The sequence below is a fragment of the Python bivittatus genome, unplaced genomic scaffold (assembly GCF_059951505.1).
Source record: "Python bivittatus isolate LINGU-HERP-01145 unplaced genomic scaffold, Pbiv_v1 ctg000610_np1212, whole genome shotgun sequence".
Lineage (NCBI taxonomy): Eukaryota > Metazoa > Chordata > Lepidosauria > Squamata > Pythonidae > Python > Python bivittatus.
The window spans coordinates 60,438,747-60,459,366 of NW_028277088.1; the positions used below are offsets into that span (position 1 = coordinate 60,438,747).

The following is a 20,620-nucleotide window of genomic DNA, read 5'->3' on the forward strand; positions in this document are numbered from 1 at the left end:
GGTCACCAGAAGGTGGACCCAACAAGAGTTAACGTTGCTTCTTCCTGTCAGAAAGTCATGCTAAACATTTTGCACCTGGAAGGAGCCACTCCCAAACTCAATGTGTTCACTGATTTCAGCTACAAGAAAAAAAAGTTTATATCCATCCGTATTCCAGATTCAACAGCAGAAAAAAGTGAATAGATGCTCCTCTAAAGCAGAAACTTTCCAATCCCAAAGACACAACATACCAAGAGACAATACATATATTAATTATCATATTGAAAAAGTTGAGTAAGACTGTTGGGTGACTAGAATGGTACCTCACAATTAGTTCAACTATGATTCTCTGTTACTGAAGGTTTTCCTGAAATAAGGTTTCCCTATCCAAATTTAGCATTGGGAACTCACCACCTTTCTGTGACTTTGAAAAATTTTTGAACGCAAGGACCACTCTGCTTGCTCGGTTCTGTCAGCTCGCCCAATATTCTGCTGACAGAGAGGCAAGTTGTGTTTCTATCCAGAGAAATAAATGACACGCTTCCTTCAGCAGCTCCTTCAACTTATTCCTCTTTGATTGTTGAGATAAGCCTTTCTAGTTATATAGCCCATGAAAATCAAAATGTGATGTTCCTCAAGTCAGTAAAAGCTCTTAATAACAAGGAGCTTGCATCTCCAGCTGATTGATGGGGAAGTCAATTTGAATCAGGACAACAGCCCCTGACCCAAGTGGTTCTGAAAATGGGCTTCTCAGACCAAGAAGCTGGTATCTGTAGTGAATTGGTCTCTGCAAAACTTTCTTAAGGGACAAATTGGTCAGAACCAACCACTGTTGCAGGGAACTGATCATCGTGTCTGGAACCTCCAAAATTAAATGCACCTGGAATGACAGAAGAAACCACTGCAGCAGTCTGGCATGGAATCATGCCTAAGACTTTTGCTAAGGCTGAGAGGCTGCTTCCTGGATACCAGAATTTCCAGAATTGTGTAAAAACTGAGTAGTCTGATCGATGGTCTTGGCTTTCCAGGCTGGTGAACCTTTCCTGAACTGGCACATATTCTATAGTCTGAATGTTTTGATGTGATCAGTAATTTGTGATGTTTCTCTGATTTTCTGGATATCAGAAATGAAAGAAACTTGTCCCTCAGAATGGCCATGAATTCAAGCACATACCCCCATCTTATTAATTTTAGTGCCCACTTGTTCCTGCAGGTTCATTTTCAGGTAGTCCCAAACTCTTGAAATTGTCTACCCACCTGGAGAGATTTGACATCAATTTGATATTTTCTGCTGAGACTTGTTTCCTTTGCCTCTAATACCACTGAACTACCTACACTGCCAGTATAATTGACCCCAGTGTTAATCTCCCTGTGCACTTTTGAAGTGAAAAAATTAAGTAATGTTTCCAGGTGCTCAAAAGGAAGATGCTGGGTTTTTTTTAATACATGGAAGCCTCTTTCATTGCTGCTTTACATTTTATTCCTATTTCCATCAGCACTAGCTCAATGGACTCTTGAAATAACTTCTTGCCCACAAACAGCTTGGTTGTCAGATTACTTTTGACTGGTAAATGGTTTGTCAATGTCTAAGCCAAAACCCTGGAAAACTGCCAGTCTACTAAGATTGGGATGTAAATTGAAGACAGTGTCAAGAGTAATGTCAGAAATCAACTCCAATGTTTTAGCAAACCTAATAAAGTCTTCTTGAGCTGCTTTACAACTGAGGGCAGGTCCTTAAAGGATTCATGAGTCCAAATTATCAAGGCTCTGAAAGGAATAGAGATGCCAATAGAAGAGAATATGTGTAGTTCAGGGTTGAACTGTAAAGTCCTTGGCATTCTCTGAGCTTGGTTGTTCTCTTGCAAACATTTCATTACCCAGCAAGGTAACATCTTCAGTACTAGAATGGAATGGGGTTTGCTCTCCATTTATATACAGCACATGCCCTGCCAGTGGTGTGGGTTTCATTTTTTTCTCTCTGGTAGTTCTTTGATTAGGGCATTGTTTACTGCTTGATTGTATGTCTGGTGATAATCTTGGTGTTAATCTCTGCTTATCTGGGTGATGATCGCTGATGAGGAGGTGTTCTGGTCTTTTGTTTTCCTGTTTATCGTCTCTTTTGAATAGTGTGTAGGTGTTGTTTATCTCTATGTGCCTGTTGATGGCTGCCTCATCTGAATATCAAGCTTCCAGGAAATCCAAAAATGCAAGGGAATTCCTGGAAGCTTGGTATTCAGACAAGGCAGCCATCAACAGGCACACAGAGATATAGTTCGGTATTTAATGATACTCAATGAACCAGAATTCTATCGTTCAACCTAGTATGAACTGGTCCATTGCTGAGGATAGTGAAAGAGATCTCATTCCAAAAACTACGTACTTTTTAAATTGTGAAGCTCTACTTTAGGGTCCTTTTTAGATGATCCAGTTATTCCTGCATGCTTTCTTAAGTCCCACTCACATTTTGCTATAACATTTAAGACTGCTTCATCATCTTCATCCATTGCCAGGCATTTTTTTGACATAGAGTTAATATATTCAACTCTTGGAAGGACAGACCTGCAGTAAGAAAATATGACATAATTTAATTCAAAGTAACACCCTTTGAAGTCAGATATGAGCTCAGTTAGCTGATCTGAAGTCTAATGAACAAAATTATCAAGAAGCTAGAGGTACTATCTATGCTAAAATTATAGTTTTACAGCTTAAAAAAGAAGGTAAGTAAAATGGAACATGACAATAGAGGTATGTATAATATGAATAAATGGATAATGGAGAGTCTTTCTTGCTCCATAACACCAGAACTCAGGACATTAAATAAAGCTGAAACTGAGAAATCTGAGGGAGATTTTTACACACATCCCGTAAAAAGCAATGGGATGTTCTTCCACAATTATGTATTTATTTATTTTTAACAATAATCTGCATTAAAAAAAACTAAACAAACATACAAGGCTGTAAGGAAAAACCATAGAGAAAAGTCATTAACAAAAGAATCAGTAATTTCATAATTATTAATTCATAATTTCCATACATCATCTCTCAGTTGATGAGATTAAGACTATTGTGGTTAACAAATGAATATAATCCATCCAGATTTGATAAAACAGTGATTCTGGCCTCTGAAGATACATTATTCTATTTAATTTTTATAATGATTAAAAAAGCTTTATTAATCCACAAAATTTACAACATTGAGCAATAATTAGTTTTACCACCAAAAGCAAGTAAACCACCAGCTCTTTACTTTTAAACATAGCACTGGATTACAGCTCCAGCTTGGGAGAGCATTTGACTCATTTTGTAATAATAGTAATTTCACTAAAAAATTTCCTCCAAAAGGGGGCTAATTTATCACATGACCACTCTATATAGGAAAATTATTGTTTTTGTATACATTTTTATAATGGTTGTATAATATATATGTTAATCTAACCAGAGTTGAGGACCACCAATGTGATGCTTCAAATGCAGTTCTTGGACAGAGGCAGAAAGGAAACCTCCTGATTTCCATAATGATTACCATTTTGATTCCACTATTGGGTATCCCAAGTGTCATTTATAACAACAGAGAGATCCCCTGTCTCAATTTGCAATCTTTTTTGTATTTTGTATAATTTTATTTTTTATTTTTTAAAATTTAAATTTTAATTTAATTTTTTTTTAATTTTTTGTATTTTGTATAATTGTATTTGCAATACAATCCTTGACATTATTCCTTTTGATTGCTCCAAATAATTTAATATTAAATTCTCAAAGATAGTATAGGAGCGGGTTAACAGTTTCTGACTTCCTCTTTATCCAATTCAAAGTTTAGCTGATGCCAGAAGAACCAGAGCAGCTGGCACTCCGCACATTGTTCAGTCTCATCCTTATTACATAGCCCAGTATTACTATAAAAGTAATTTATCCTATGGACATTATTAATTCCTCAATATTTTAAGTGTGTTAATCTATCCCAAAAAAGCTAATTAAAGGTACTAGAGGGAAACATTGTCTTGATAAAAACATTATTAATTTTGGTTACCTTTGAAAAACTCTTAGACTGAAAAGAGTATACAGTACAGTATTACTAAAAAAAATTATCCGGTTCTGATATTCTCTCTATATAAATCTACTGCTTAGTCAGATCTTCTAATATAAATTGAATCAAATTACCTAACTGTGCTGCTTGATAATGATTTTAAAAATTTGGGACCCCTCCCCCACCTCTCTATGTCAATAGCTGATATAAAATCTTCCTATTGACTTTTTAGCTTTTAGAATTGAAGCAAAAGCTTTCAATCTTCTGTCATATCATTAATATTCTACTTGGAATTTCCAATAAAAAAGATTGGAATAAAGATAATACATTTTGAAAGGAACTTCATTTTAATAGCCATTATTCAGCCTAAAACAGTCAGATGTCTTTTAGTCCAGCTTTTCATCTTATTTTTTTTTCCAAACTGGGATAAAATTGTTATAGAGATAGACAGATTTCTGGTAATGTCCATCACTAGGTATTTCAAGAATTTGTATGCAACTGGAATTCTTAGAACATTAGATAATCTCTCTCTGAGTTGCAGGGCCAATATGGAAAAACATCAAATGTGATTTTTGAAAATTCATTGATAGGCTTGATACCTCTGGAAATCCTTCAAGGTCCTACTTAATAGTTTTAGCTGCAAAACTAGGGTTTGACTATGTAAATACCATATTGTCTGCAAATAAGCTTAGTAGGTATGAATTATCCCCAAATTTAACTCCTTAATTTGATTACTGGGATACAATGCAATTACTAAAGCTTGGTGACTCTCAAAATTACAATGGGATCCGAATCATAATTGTTGAGCCTTATCTGTGTTGTAGTGGAAGTATAGATAATAGAAGTAGATCTGACCAGCCATATTAAATATTGTTAATACTAGTTTTAGAAAGATCTCCTCTAAAGTGTCAAATGTCTTAAATATATGCAATGAATATATTGCTATATATTATATATTGTTATATATATATAATATATTGCTATATAATATATTCAATGAATACATTGAATATATTGCTAGAGGAAGCTAGAGGAATCATGCTAGCCTTGCAAAACTGTATAATATTTAGTACAGATAGTCCTTGGGTTATGACAGCAATTGGAACCAGGATTGCCATCCCTAAACGATGCAGTCGTAAAGTACGATGTCACGTACTGGCAGCAATTCCAGGCAGTACTGGTTATCACTGTAACTGTAAAACGTGCAGGTCATTCAGCAGGAAGAGGTGGGAGTCCCAGGTAAGGAGCACGGGGTGCTGCGGGGGTGGGCCTGGGAGGCCCGGGGCAGGCCGCATACAAGTCATGGGAGGCCTGGGAAAGGCCTGGGAGGGCTGATGGAGGCTGCAGGTGGGTGGAGGTTGCCGCAGGCAAGAGAAAAAGGAGGAGTGACTACCGGAGCAACTTGTAACCTTCTCTGCCAGCTTCTCCATTGACTTTGCTTGTTGGGAGCCAGCAGGGAAGGTCACAAATGGCAATCACATGACTGCATCTCCCTGCAACGAGTGCCAGGATCGTGATCACATGACCATGGGGGCAATGCAATGGCCAGAACTTTGAGGACCAGTTGTTTATCCATTTTTTCACTGCCACCATAACTTTGAATGGTCACTGAATGAATGGACATAAGCCAAGGACTACCTGTACTCTCCTAATAGGAATAAATATATTTCTTTTTGCAATAAAACCAGATTGATCTAAATCAGTCACCTTATTTACAATTCAAGTTAGTTTATATATAATTTATATCTACTTAAGAAGTCAAATAAATCTATAAGAAGTTAGGTCTTGTGGGTTCTTGCTCGCCATAAGAATTAAAATTTTCTTGAAATCTTTCCAGGAAATGGGGGGGGGGGACCTAATATATTAGAAAGTAATGAAAATTCAGCTATAAAATCATCTTTAAAATCTTTGTGAGGCCCTCTTGTCAGTTTATCTAGTCCTGAAGATTTACTGTTCTTAATAGTTAAAATAAATAAAACTCTATAATCTGTAAATTTGAGAAAGGAGTGTCTATGTACTGAATATCTTCTGGGGATAATTCTGGAAAATTTAGCCTACTTAAATATTACTTTTGGCAAGTATTGGATTTGCCCATCTATATAATGATTTGAAAACACTGATAAATTCTTTACTAATATTAAGTCTTAGTGGCAAATATTAATCTTTTTCCTTTATCTTTCTTTAGTTTACTTGCCAAGATTTGTACTTCTGCTTTAATAATAGCAGCTCAGTAGATGTTTTACCAATATCTAAGGAATAAGTTCTCCCTTTTTGTTCACTAATTGTTTATAAATATGAGGTAATCCAGTTCTATCACATTCCATTAGTAAAAATAACAATGTAATGCATTTATGACTTGCAATAATTTTTTTTATCCTACTCATCTGATTTATGCATTCCCCTTATAATTGCTTCATTGTTAAAGAAGTTTGTGTTATGACATTTTCCTGAGAATAAAATTCTTAAAATTTGAACTATTTGTTGCTATTCTGATACATTACAAAGCAATATAGGATTAAAACATTAATTATAAGTGAACATAGTTTTTCAGACATAATCTGAAAAAGCAGCTCTGTAAAAGCTTTTTCACGGGAGTATCAAATACTGCAAATACAGAGACATTCCATTATACAATTTACCACTCAGGACCAATTAGAAAACCTTGTACAATATACTAAACTCCAGACATGTAATGATTCTACTGATTCTATGCAATCCCTACATTTATCCTTACAACCTGGTTGAAAACACATGTTCCACTAGTATCAAGTATTATTTGACACACTGAAGACTGGTCTCAGTTCAACCACCTTCCATACGTTTTCCTTTAAACATTCTTTTGCAAATCAAAACTCTGGCACTGTTAAACCCTTTAACTATGGAGCATAATCAAGGAAACAAGATTTACACAGACTTACTTTAACAGATCTTAATGCCAAGAATTACAGGTTAGAGTACAGAATCTTGAAAACTGAGATAGCAATCATCCAGCCCTCATTTATTCGTGAGTTCATTAAGGCAAGATTTCTTTGAAACCTTGTTCCAAAATGTTTGCATGACAGACTAAGAGTCCATTTATTTATTATATCTGTAACAGGATTTTCCATCTGCTAATTGTTAGTATTTAGGGATACAGTAAATTCTCATTATTCACAGTAGTTACATTCTGTGAAGTTGTCATGAATACTGAGTTAGCAAATGCTGAACCATTCCTCCTAAGGAAATACAGATTCCTGCAAGCTTCTGATCACAACATTTTCATCAATCAATCAATCAATCAATCAATCAATCACCTTGTTTTATGTGTGTTTCTGTTTAAAGACCCCTTATTTAACATTGAATGAGGGTGGCATGTCAATATCTGGCAGTTCTACCTCAGGAGTTTGGCTCTCATGATTTGTTGATGGTGTTGGGCATTTTCCTACCTGAACTGGCTTGAAAAATTGAGACAGCCTTCTCTGCCTTGCTTTTTGCCTCAAATCTTTAAGTGTCTTGGCGCAAGGGGCAAATATAGTAGAGATTAGGCCCTTAAATTTGAGACTGTGTTCAAGAATAGGGCTACATTCTTCCATGTCATTGAAAAATTTTTCCAAGGTAGATTCCATTCTGATATTTTGGCTACTGTGAGAGGGAGTAGCCTAAATATCAGAGTCTTAAGCTAACGTTCAGCGCTGTCCTCATCATTGCTGACTCCAATCCCTTGATTTGCCATCTTGTCCAGGTATTTGTTGGTGGGTTCTACTGCCTTCTCTGCCAAAATTTCCTCCACATTGTCTTCTTCCTTCATGTTGTCGAAACTTTCTCCACTGATTTGCCATGCAATACACATTATGTTTTTGGCACTGTTCTTTATATCTTGTTACACCCTCAAAGCCTTTGAACTTTTTCATATAGCCCAGCCAAACATTTTTCCAACAGTTATTGACAGTAGCCTGAGTGACGCTGTCCCAGGCTGTGCCAACATAGTTAATAATGTTGTGTATAGTGACTGATTTTCAGTAGTCCATCATGGTAATCTCCTTGTTGGTATTGAGAGCCTCACAAGCCTTGCTATAAAACTCCCTTGTCTAGTGTGCCTTGAAAGCTTTTATTGTGCCCCGATTGAGGGACTGGATGAGAGATGTAGTGTTTGGTGGTATGAAAAGTACTTCTATGTTGGGGTGAGCATTTCTGAGTTCCTCATGGCAATGGATTGGGGCATTATCCAAAATTAATAAAACTTGAAGACAAAGTTTTTGCCCTGAAGACAGCATTCACCTTCTGAACTGAAATGGTTGTGGAACCAAACCCAGAATATTTCAGATGTCACCCATCCTTTTTTGTTCCACCTCCAATGGATTGGCATATGGTTCAGGTTTTTCCCTTTAAGTGCTTGTGGATTTGGGGCTCTATATATGATTAGGGGGTTGCATTTAAAGTTGCCCTTGGCATTGGTTCACAATAGCAAAGTTGCATGGCCTTTGAATTATTTAAAGCAAGGGGTTTTGGAGCGACCAAGTTGCCAATTCAAACTGTGGTCACTAAGCAAGAACTACCTGTATAACACTTACCATGCATTCTTTAAATCCTTGTGCAGCCTCCTGATCTGCAGAACCTGCCTCGCATGCAAGTTTAACATTTTTCACACCATATCACCTTTTGAAATGCACATGCCAGCCAGCACTATCCAAGAAGGTTTTACATTTTCCTGACCCTGGGTATCATGGATATAAATTTTTTTGGCTTTCAACCTCACAACAATGCTGTCCACTTTGCTTTTTTATTGGTCATCATCTTATGATTCCACAAATTTACCCGCTTTTCCATCTTCATCATGCACTATTGATATTACTGTGGTGCTTTCCACAGTGGCCTCACATACAGATCGACAAATTTCTTCGTCCTTTTTCTGGATGTACCGGATTGTTATTCACTAACACTGAATTCACAGCCAATAGCACTATAACTCATGCCTATACAAAGCCTATCTAGCTCACATATTTTCTCTGTAAGACACATTACAGCTTTCTTGCACTTTGGAACACTAGGCTTGGGGGCCATTTTAACCAGCAAGATCACCAGTATGAGAGAAGACATGTGCAGAGTGATCACTTAAAATTTTCACCACTCTGCACAATGTCTGTAAGTAACTGGGAACACATTGCAAGTATTGATTTTGGGGTTACAAATATATTTTAGCAAATAGGCGAATTCTCAAATATGGAACCTGTGAATAACGAGGATTGCCTGTACTTTTTCTTTCTGAGCCTTAGCACAATCTCTTACAGGCACTTTAGGCAGCCTTCTATAATAAAAAGCAATCACTTTTATCACCCTGTCAATATAACTCCCATTTCCACTCTCAAAAAGGGGAAAGAGCAAAAATAGTTCTTAAACAGTTCTTTAGAATAAATTTATTCTAAAATATTTCCCCATGCCCCATATTTCTGCCTTATATAAGAATTGAGGAACTATTTTCCCTTTAAAGATCTTAACTTTTGTGGGACTAATCTGCTTCCTTTCAAGGAGCTACATGCTTCAATGAACCTCACAGCTGTCATTTTGGCACCGTAATACACAGGGACCATGACAATGACTGGAAAAAATACTTACACATTTAAAAGAGTTTGCTGGTTCCAATATATTGGCATCAATAAACCACTTATGTTTTCTCTGTCTTTTGGCAAAAAAAAAAAATCTTGGTTTTATAATAGTTAATATTAAGCAATTCAGAATTTACTCAACTTTTTAAAGAATTTGCAGGCCAATTTGTACAGTTGAAAGGAATACCATATCTTCTGACCATGAAGAACAAAGTTCCTGTGACTTCCAGTAGACAGTGGGAAAAAAAGCTCTATAACCTTATCATTATCATAAGAAAACAAAATGGCACCAAGATACATTCCCGTCTCACCACCTAATTTATTTTTTCTGTTACAACAATTTTCTATCTGTTTTGCCTAGTTTGATGTAGCCACACTTTTACAGAGACACCATAGTTTGTGTATCAAAGCAATACGCTTTCTGCCCATATCTGAAACGTTTTCCCCATAGTCTATCTCTGTTCACCAAATCAAATGTTTGTAATAAATCAGCAAATGCCCTTGGGTGATTGTTCAGACTTCCAAATGAAATGCTGGAAAATAAAACAATGATCTGGTGTACTGAAGCCAATCTTAAATCCAGTCTGTTCTTCCCAATCCAGGAGTTTTTGAAGGAGATATTTTGCACACAATTTGCAACTTACATTGAGACTAATAGGCTAATAATTAGTTGGATTTGTTTTATCCCCTTTTCATAGGTATCCTCTTTTACAGGTAGTCCTTGCCTGACAACCACAATTGGGACCGGAATCTTGGCCGTTGAGCGAAGCGGTTGTTAAGTGGGACACCCATGTGACTGCTTCATTCAACGACTGCAATCCAGGCACTCCTTGTTGCAGTCATTAAGCAGATGAAGTGAAAGAGCTGTCTGCTGAAGGATTTCAGCTTTGTGTGGAGCTGAAATCCTTCAGCAGACGGCTCTTTCACTCCATCCTCTTTCCTTTCCCCTCAGTGGTGAACGGAACACCTGAAGATTTGAGGTCCGCACCTTCACAGCGCTGAACAGGGGAGGGGAAACCTTGCAGAGGTGTGAAGGCAGGGACCTCAAATCTGAAGATTTGAGCTCCATAACTGCCAACCGCCACATTCCCTCCACTTGCAACCTTCCCTGCCGGTATGTTTGGACAGGAGGGGATCAGAGTGAGGGGAGAAGTGGGGGCTTCCAGTTGTCTATATTGCAGGGGGAGCATCCCTAGCCCAATATGGGTGCTGGAAGGCAGGGAGAGGGAAGTGGTGAAGGATGGGGCTCTGTCAAGGGCCCTTTTGTGTGCAGCCCCCAAGTAGAGTGGAGATGCAGCTTCCCTTGTCTGCTGCTCCTGTCCGGGACCTTTGCTCCTGCTTGGCCACAGGGGAAACCGGGCATCTGCCTCAGAAAGACGCCCATCAACTACTCTATGTCTCCTCTTGGCCAGCCCTAGATCCAAAGCAACCCAATGGGGAGCCTTCCCAGCCCTGCTTGACAATCCAAGTTGCATGTGCCTGGAACAGCTGGAGCGCAGGTGGCTTGGAGTCTGTGCCCTGGAGCATTTGCAAAGAGAAGGTGCCCATGGGCAGTTTGGCTGGCCAGCTTAGGTTGTACCGGCTTGGGACCCCAGTTGTCTGTTTCCATTTTGGCGGAGCAGGAGCTGCGGGGGAAAGCCTTGGAGAAAAGATGGTGCCCTCATGGTGGCGCTGCTTTGCTATGAGGAAAGTTTGACCAAAAAGAGGGGACTGTGAAGACGCCAGGACTTGGCAAGTGGCTGCGGAGCTGCCTCTTGCTTTGCCCAGAGCTGCATCCTTTTGGCAGGTGCATGGGAGGTGCTCTGTCAGATGGCCATCAATCACTCCCCCAATGGGGCACTGAGCTGTGAGGAAGCACAGCCGGCCAGCCCAGGAGGTGGGTCCCTGGATGGATGGAAGGCGCTGCCTTGCTTGGCACATCATCCCCCTAGAGGTCTCTCTGTTCTGCAAGAGGGGGGAGGGAAGAAAACAAGCGATTTTTGTAGACAATCCCTCCTGTGCCTGATGTTCCCCCCACCTCGCCCACAGAATGGAGAGATTGGAAAGGAATTGATTACAAGAGAGTAAGCAGGCACACAATAGGGAATACACTGGCTGTTTGCTGAGTGTGTTTGCAGTTGTTGGCACCAGAGCATTGCTTTCGATGAGTATTCCTCATTGTATGCCTGCTTACTCTCTTCTATTCCCTTCCTCTCCAATCTCTCTGCTCTGCAAGTTGGGGGTGCGGGGGAGAAAAACAACAGGTCAGCTACAGGATAACATGTACTGACTGAAATGGTGATCATGTGACTGAGGGATGTTGCGAAGGTCATAAATTGGTCATAAAGTTATTTTTTTCAGCACCATCGTAATTTTGAATAGTAGTTGCACAAGTGGTCAATAAGCAAGGGCTACCTGTAAGGTAGGTAGCTTATTTATTTATTTGACTCATGGCTTCACAGCTCTAATTTGGTCACTACCATATATTACTATATATATTTAGTAATATATATCTATCAAACACCTTTCAGCAGCTCCATTTTATGCTCTTTTATAGCAGGTTATTGAAAGTCAGAATCTGGCAAAATTGGCTCCTTTCTTTCACCAAGCCAAATTTGTTGGAGGAAAATTACATATAAATACTGTAGAAAGGTAGAAAATTGTTGATCTACAAATTTATTTTTCCACCTTGCAGTATTACATAGATACCTTTTATATCAGGATTCTCCTCCTTGCTTAATTCATTTTTTATTATGCCTATTATAGTTTAATATCAGGGTGGCTTGATTCATAGATGTAGACTTTCTCTGCTCTGTGAGCGTAAACTAAAAGTCTGAAGACTGAATCAAGTTTTCTGTGAATTTGTCCTGGACCTCTGTCCCCTAGCCATTGTCTTAACCAAGTTTCTTACTGCTGGGAAAGTAACAAAAAGGAGCACTTGGGGTATCTAGCCTGATCCTATTTTTCAGCTTACTCCCATAATTATGTTGGCTATCACTAATTTCATAAGCCCTCAAGACAAATCGCCTCTAGGCCCTTAATTATTCTTGTTTAAGTTATTCAATGTACTTTTCCCGATCTGTAGAAAATATCCATGTATTATGTTTATATACTATATATATTATATACATAACTTGATGGGCCTTTAGCACCAAAGAAAAATAAGATTTTTCTTTAAAATAATTTCAAAATTTAAAAACAAGCTTTTATTTCCTCACTGCCTACTCTCCAAGCCCACCCGCATGTCCTGAATAAATTTCATCCCTTTTTTCCCAATATGATTAAATATGATGCAAACTACTTTCTTATTCTGAAGCCGGCTATCACACTATATTCCCCGCTATTGCACGATCTTATATGGCCTAACCATGTGAGTATTTGAGTATTTTTCCTTCAAAGCTTGCAACCATTCTACTTACGGAGTAGAAGCAGACCTGCTGTCTTCTTGCCAGATATCCTTGGTCTCTACGGAAGACTCAATGCCTGGGAGCAATTTTAATTCAAAGGAAATTCTATCCATGCGATCTAGACTTTCAAACTGACAAAGCTAATTATTTGAAAGTCTAGGATCAAGACCAAAAGCTTTAGAGCTGCATCTAGTGCAGCCCAGATATGCAGTCAGAAGAAACTCCACTTTTTTATTTGTATTTTATCTAAATGTAAAGTTTATCATACTATTTTCAAATCTCAGTACAAAAGAGATTTGCAAGTGATTTTTCAGGCAATATGGCAGGGGAAACAAAAGCAGAAAGCAAATTCCCATTGCAATGGCTTGAATTCCACTTCAATTTCAGTCAGTGGTCTCCAATATTTTCAAAACGGTGTAATTGTAATTTCTTCACTCTTATTGTTTTTTTGTACCTGCCAGGTTCAATTCCTCTTGCTAAAATTGAAGATTTCTTGAATTTATAAGCGTGATCTGAGGTAAAATGCAAAAGAGATGCTTTTCGCTCACTTTCTCTTACAGGGCAATCATCTAAAAAAAAAAAATCCAATATGATAATAACTTATACAGATATTTTGAAAACGTAATACATAAATCCACTGGTAATTTAATATTAGAATGTGTATTCTGAAACAAATGATAAAATATGAAAATTTTAAAATATATACATAAACAATAAAGGTACCTTGAAGGAGTAAAACAAATACCTGAACCAAACCTCCAAACTTCAAGGGGCCCTGGTCTCAAGCAAGCCTCCTTAATAGCTTGCTTAGGCATTTGCAGATGGTGGCTCATGAGTTATCTTAAATCAGCACTTGTATTTTTAAATAGTAACTAGGAAGTAACTAATCACGAAAACTGACTCATGCTAGCCTCCGCTTTATTATTCTGCTTATCTCACTATAAGCAGAAAATCTAATCCATTTTATCGAAAAAAAGGTGGTTGGCATTTGATATCATTATTAGTCAGCATGTATTACAACTATATAAAGGCTGTTTGTACCTTCCTTAAGCGGGCAGAACCTTGTGGTCTGTCCCCAGTGCTGTTCAAATAAACTTGGCTCAAGCAGATCATGGGGTCTCCATTCATAAATTGGGTTGTGGGGAATTCCCCCCTTCAACCTTCAAATAACACAGGTTTGAAAATTGAAGGCAAGCTATAGCATAGGATTCTAAGGTATGGGTCAGCTATTAAAGTACTAGAAAAGTGGCACTAAGTGCTACCAGTGGCTCAGTGATTAGCTATAACTACCAGAAACATGTACATTTTATCAATGCAGTCCAGCTAGAATGAAGCAGTGTATAAATTCCATAGATAAATTAAAATCCTTGGGTAGTCTCACTTCACCTTTCAGCCCAGAATGAAGTAGCCATGTATGACTGGAGCCAAAAGTTTATCATAAGAAATATAAGTTTTATTTATTATCACATTAAGTCAGTTCTCATTCTGTGATCTAAAAAGCCAGTTTCTGTTCACATTTAAGAATACAAGTATTTCTGGCCTGAAAACTGGAGTAATTGAGACTGATTCTGGGGCGGTTAAGGTGTAATACATCATAATGTATACACACATATATTTTCTCTCTCTCTCTCTCTCTCTCTCTCTCCCCCCACATATGTGCACACACACACACACACACACATTTTGCCCTGTAGTAGCCCATAGTGGGCAAGTGCTATAGCTGCAAAGTTTGAAAACCCATGTGATAGTTTAAAATTTAATTATTAAACTTGGTGCATTTATTTCTTGTCCAGTCCTAACACCAATGAAATTATTAGTTTTATTCATGGGGTAATTTATATAAATACATTCATCACTTCAGTGGGTTTGCTCTAGGTAACTGGTTCCACACAAACAGCTCTTACCATTAGAATGTTTTCCCCTATATTTAACAGGAATCTACCTTCCTGCAATTCGATCATTACCCTGTGTCCTGTATACTGGAATGTTCAAGGTTGTGTATGTTAGCTTAGAGAAGAGAAGACTGCAAAGAGACATGATAGCTGTCTTTAAGTATTTAAAGAACTGCGATGTAGAACAGTGTTTCTCATCCTTGTCAATTTTAAGATGTGTGGACTTCAACTCCCAGAATTTATGCTGGCTAGGGAATTCTGGGAGTTGAATTCCACACATCTTAAAGTTGCCAAGGTTAAGAAACATTGATGTAGAACAAAGGGTAGACTTGTTCAGGGTTCTTTCATGGCAAAGCACAATGGGTTTAAATGAAAAGGAAGCAGATTTTGGTTGGACAACAGGAAGGATTTTCTAAGAGGATGTTCTTAGAAGAGCTGTTTAAGAATGGAACAGGCTATTTTGGAAGTTGGTGCAATCTCTTTCCCTCAAAGTATTTACAGTAAATAAAGCTGGATGTCATCCATCAAGGATCCTACACAGGACAGTGGATGGGCTAAAGTTACTGTCAATCCTTACATTCTATGATTTTCTAAGCACAGGAAGCTTTTACAGAGCCTTACACCAAATAACTAGGGTAAAAAATAGAGAATTTTTAAAAAGTGAAAAGTATTTTTTTTATTTTTCATGTTAAAAGATGTTACTAATTTTGTCACCTATTTTATGTGAGCAGCAGTCAGTCTTGGCCCCACCCACTCTAGGATTAATATGTCTCTTTTGAGCTAACTAGATATGTTCCTTGAGTTTTTTTCTTCAAAGCTTTATATAAGTCACACTTATTGGCCAGCAAAGAAAAGGTGCACAGCTTTCTACTGGAGGCCAACATTTCTGTTCTCAGAAACCTGTATCTCCTATTTCATTTTGACTAACATCTAGGAGCACAATCTGCAGCATTCTAAAGCCATAGAATATTTATTCTTCTGTCTTATTTTAGAGACAGGATGCCAATCTTGAAAAAAACAGACAGCAGATTTCCCCCGCTACTCTCCAATGGCTTTGAAAGTTGTTTTTTTCCAAGATCAAAAAATGTTTACTTCAGAAAATCCTATAAAGAGATGGTCTATGCCAATGGTGGCTTGTGAGTGTTCGGGCCAATGGATCCTAAGTACTCTTCCTCTGCCCCAATCTCCACCAGCAACTAGGCAGAATTATGTATTTTACACTCTGTTACTTGCAAACACCTAACCCACTAGAAGACGAACAAATGGGAACATCTCTATAGCTGTCCCGTCACCTGCAACCGGCTAATAAATCATATGCACTGAAATCACCCAAACAGTGAACAAATTGTTAAAATTTCAGGTTCAAATAATCCATAATCTGGCCACATGACTATCAGTAGAATTTACACAGCAAGCCTACTTGCCTAACCGTCTGAGTTTAGGAAGCATATGTACAACAAAAAGGCGATAATCTGATTCATTTTTAACAACAGGATTCAGTCGGAGATCCACATCTTGGAGTGCAGTTAAACTGTAGAGCCGTAACACTTCTGATAAGGAGGAGATATGATTGAAGTAGAGATTGAGCTTTTCTAAGTATGTGAGATGTTGAAGGCCCTGTTTTAAAATATGAATAGACAGAGCCTTCCTCAGTAACCAGTGCTTTTATCAAAATGACTAAAACAGCATTGTGCTATAACCTCCTCCTTTTCATACATATGCAAAAATGGCAAAAATGTCATTTGCTCCCCTTGGCACTCTACCACCACCCACATATACATATAGTAGATGCCTCTGTAAGGAAGATATCTCAGTTCAGAACTGTAATAATGCTTATCCCTCGGTATATCACCCTTGTCAGATATTTCAGATAAGTAGGCTGCTAAGTTATGGATCAATTTACAGTGATGCTTAAAAGTTTGTGAACCTTTTTACATTTTCAATATTTCTGTATAAATATGGCCTAAAATGTGATCTGTTCCCCACCCAAGTCCTAAAACTAGATAAAGAGAATGCAATTAAACAAATGAGTCAAAAACATTATACTTGTTTGTTTATTCATTGAGGAAAAGTGCTCACCTGAACCATTGGTTATACACTTTTTAACACATAGGAAATGCCTTTTATTTCCCACATTTTAAACATTTGTTTCAATAGTCCCTTTACTATTCATTACAGTGTAGTTTTATTCTGTACCTACTGAAAATCTCTATATGTGTGCTTTATTACATTAGGATATTTTGATGGCCTTAAATTGTATTTTGTGAACTAATAGAAGTGAATATGTGTAGCTCAGGGTTGAACCGTGGAGTCCTTGAGGTTCTCTGAGCTTGGTTGTTTTCTTGCAAATGTTTCATTACCCAGCTAGGTAACATCTTCAGTGCTAGAATGGAATGGGGTTTGCTCTCTGTTTAAATCTTGTAGCGAGAGCAAACCCCATTCCATTCTAGCATTGAAGATGTTACCTAGCTGGGTAATGAAACGTTTGCAAGAAAACAACCAAGCTCAGAGAACCCCAAGGACTCCACATTTTGTGAACTGTCAAGACCATTTCAATTGTTAGGTGGTAAACAGATGCATTTAATAAATTCATAAAATAAAATCAGCAGATGTACAATGGAAAACATTCAAACTCCAAAAGAAATTTTACCTCCAGTGTAGTCAGTGCATTGCGTGAGAGGTCAAGATACTTCAAACAAACAAATTTTTTCAGGGAGTTTCCTAAATGAGTTATCTTTTCATAAGTTCCAGGAAGAGACAATGATCGGACATCAGCTAGAATGAAAATGTTGGGAATATAATATAATGCGTTTATTTTGACAGCACTCATAATAATAAGGAAAAAAATTAGACATGTACAGCAGTGGGAAAATTTTAAAAATCAAAGAATTATAAGACACCATTTTGGCCATTGTTTCCAACTTTTTAGTGCAGAAATATAAATTAAAACATTCCAGACAAATGACTGTCTACCCTCTGCTTGAACATATCCACTGAAGAGAAGCCCATCACTTCCTTGGATAATTGGTTCCATAGCAAACTGATTTAATGTCTAGTAACTTTTTTCTGTAACATTCAATCAAATTTTGCCTTTCCTTACGTGAAATCAATTATTCCTTCTATGCATTCTAGAACAACTGAAATAGATCTTACTCTTCTTCTGTGAGGCATCCTTTCAAGTATTTGAGGTATCATATCTCCCTAACCAGTCTTCTCTTTTCAGATCTAAAAATTTAGTTATTTTTGATCTCTCTTCTGGTAAATAGTTATTTAGTTATTAATTCCCTAGTCATCTGCACTTCTCCGTGAAATTTCTAGTTTCTCGGATGGTATCCAGAACTGGATACAATAAAGACAGGGTCTGACCAATGCAGAATATATAATTTTTTTGCAGCTGGAAAACTATGTTTCTCTTGATGCACCTACAATTCCACTTGCCCTTTTTACAACCATATTACCCTGCCAAATGATATTCAGTTTGCAATCTATTAGTCCAGGTTCTTTTCCACATGTATTATTACCAGCTTAGCTATCTCCCATCTTAAACTTGTATACCTGTTTCTGCTTCCTTAAGTGAAGAACTCTGCCTCTATTAAATTTCATTCGGGTTTTTTTTCAGCCAAACTATTTAACCAATCAAGATAGTTGTGCAATTTATTAATACCTTCTCCTCCAACACTGCATCATCTACAAATCTGTTAAGCCTGATCTTCACTAATTCATCCAGATCATTAATAAAAATGTTGAAGAGTAAATAGCCCAAGACTAAACCTTGTGGCATTCCACTTGGTGCAGTGGATAAGGTGCTGTATTAGAAACCAGGAGACTGTGAGTTCGAGTCCTCCCTTAGGCATGAAAGCCAGATGGGTGACTTTGACCCACACTCTCTCAGCCCAACCCACTTCACAGGGTTGTTGCTGTGGGCAAAATAGGTGGGAACATTATGTAAGCTGCCTGGAGTTATACAAAATAAAAGTGAGATATATAGCTAATAATTTTTTAAAAATCTGTGATGAGGAATAATATTTTCTTTAAATATGTTTTTGTAACCAACTATGTAGCCATTTTGTCATCTAGCCCATACTTCTAATCAGGTCACTAAATATTTTGTCAAATGCTTTCCTGAAATTAAAATGATTAGTTATTGCAAATGGTGATCATGTGACCACAGGACACTGCAACTGTTGTAAATGTGCACCAGTTGCCAAGTGCCCAAATTGCGATCATGTGACTGTAGGAACACTGAAACAGCCACAACTTCAAGGACTAGTCATAAGTCTTCTTTTTCAATGCCATCATTACTTTGAATGGTCACTGAATTAATGGCCAGTAAACAAGAACTACCTGTATATTCTACAAGACTGTGGCTATCAGGGAAAAGGCTTGCTTCTGATTCCTCCTACCCCAAACTTGACAGAACCAAGAAATCATCCTCTCCTGGACTGATGCAATTAATGGGTAGATTCTCTCTGAAAACAGTTCTATAAGTAGTCTGGACCTAAGCCATATAGATTTTATACTAATAACTAGCACCTTGAATTGTACCTGGAACCACTGCTGCAGCCACATATGGGGAGGGGGGGGATGATAATAGGGGCATCATAATGCCAATTACTCAATTTAGGTACTTATGTCAGATATGACACAAGTAAGAAATTGCATTCTTTATGTGATAACATCATGATTTTGACATATGGATGTCAAAATAAATCCATAAGGACACGACCGGTTGTGGTGGCACTCACCCACTGCATGCAGTTTGCAGCAGCTGTGAAGCCTTAAGATACATTATAGCACTTCTATAATCCAATAACATTTCTATAACAGCACTTCTATAATCCAGTAATGTCTAATAACTTCTAATAGCATTTCTAACGATAACACTTCTATAATCCAATAACAGCAATAAAAAATGAAACAAAGTTAGCCTGGCAAATCTTGTCCAACTTGATGGTAATTACCCCAGTTTTCAGTGTGCTTACAAATCAATCGGTTTATGATTTACTTTAAAATCTTCCCAGACAGAAATGCTCTAATTTTCGTGGATACTTTTTTTCCAATCCACCGAAAATGTAACATCTGCTCTCCAACTGATTCATATGAAAATGAGCCCAATTCCTCTAATTCTCAAGAGTTAAGAAATACTAAGAAAGAGCCATTCTCTTCAAACATCATTCTGCCCCGTTAGAAAGCGATCTGCCAAACAACACACTCGAACTTCCTCATTCGTTCCAGTATTTTCTCTGTCCGTCTTTTGCCGCTTTTCGTCATCTCTTCCTAATACGACGTAGAACGGCGGCAAAATATATTTTGAAGTCTACTTCTCTGTCAGCCACATTCCCACTTCCCACACCCAATGCAGTAGCTGGATTATCACCGAGATTTTGGCGCCTCAGGTTGACTCTCTCTCGAACATCTTCCTCAGTCAGCCACACCCCGACCGCAGCCGTTGTTTTCAAATAGTTCGAATGTACTCCATACATGATAAACTCTAACTCAGCATAGCAGAAAAATCAAAACTAACGCCGCGAATCGACGCCGCTGCTGCCGACCAAACCAAAAGAAAGTGCGCGTGCGCTAGATCAAGCTGAAGAACCAATTAGAATTTGCCTGAGATTGAACTGTCCTATGGAGGTGCTCAACTACTCAGGTCGATTTTCTCCTAGGCAACACTTCATAGATCGATCGCTCCGCGCTGTTCGCATATTCCATAGTTATGGAGGGGTGGTCGCATGCATATAGGTATAATCAAATTAT

At 37.8% G+C, this 20,620-nt stretch overlaps 1 protein-coding gene across 5 annotated transcripts in view; it reads right to left on the reverse strand.

Moving 5' to 3' along the window:
- CEP72 (centrosomal protein 72) overlaps window positions 1-20,414 on the reverse strand; it is a 122,317-nt gene extending 101,903 nt beyond the window's left edge. For 4 of the 5 annotated variants that reach the window (XM_088150205.1, XM_088150207.1, XM_088150206.1 and 1 more), the window contains exons 1-5: window positions 20,241-20,414; window positions 17,514-17,638; window positions 16,288-16,480; window positions 13,426-13,540; window positions 2,360-2,538 (exon numbers count right to left, since the gene is read on the reverse strand). In XM_088150205.1, coding sequence (XP_088006331.1) covers window positions 2,360-2,538; window positions 13,426-13,540; window positions 16,288-16,480; window positions 17,514-17,638; window positions 20,241-20,346 — 718 coding nt within the window. In that variant the 5' untranslated portion in view covers window positions 20,347-20,414. The remainder of the gene's footprint in view (window positions 1-2,359; window positions 2,539-13,425; window positions 13,541-16,287; window positions 16,481-17,513; window positions 17,639-20,240) is intronic. The other variant, XM_088150204.1, reaches the window with a different exon arrangement.
- Window positions 20,415-20,620: the final 206 nt, after the last annotated feature.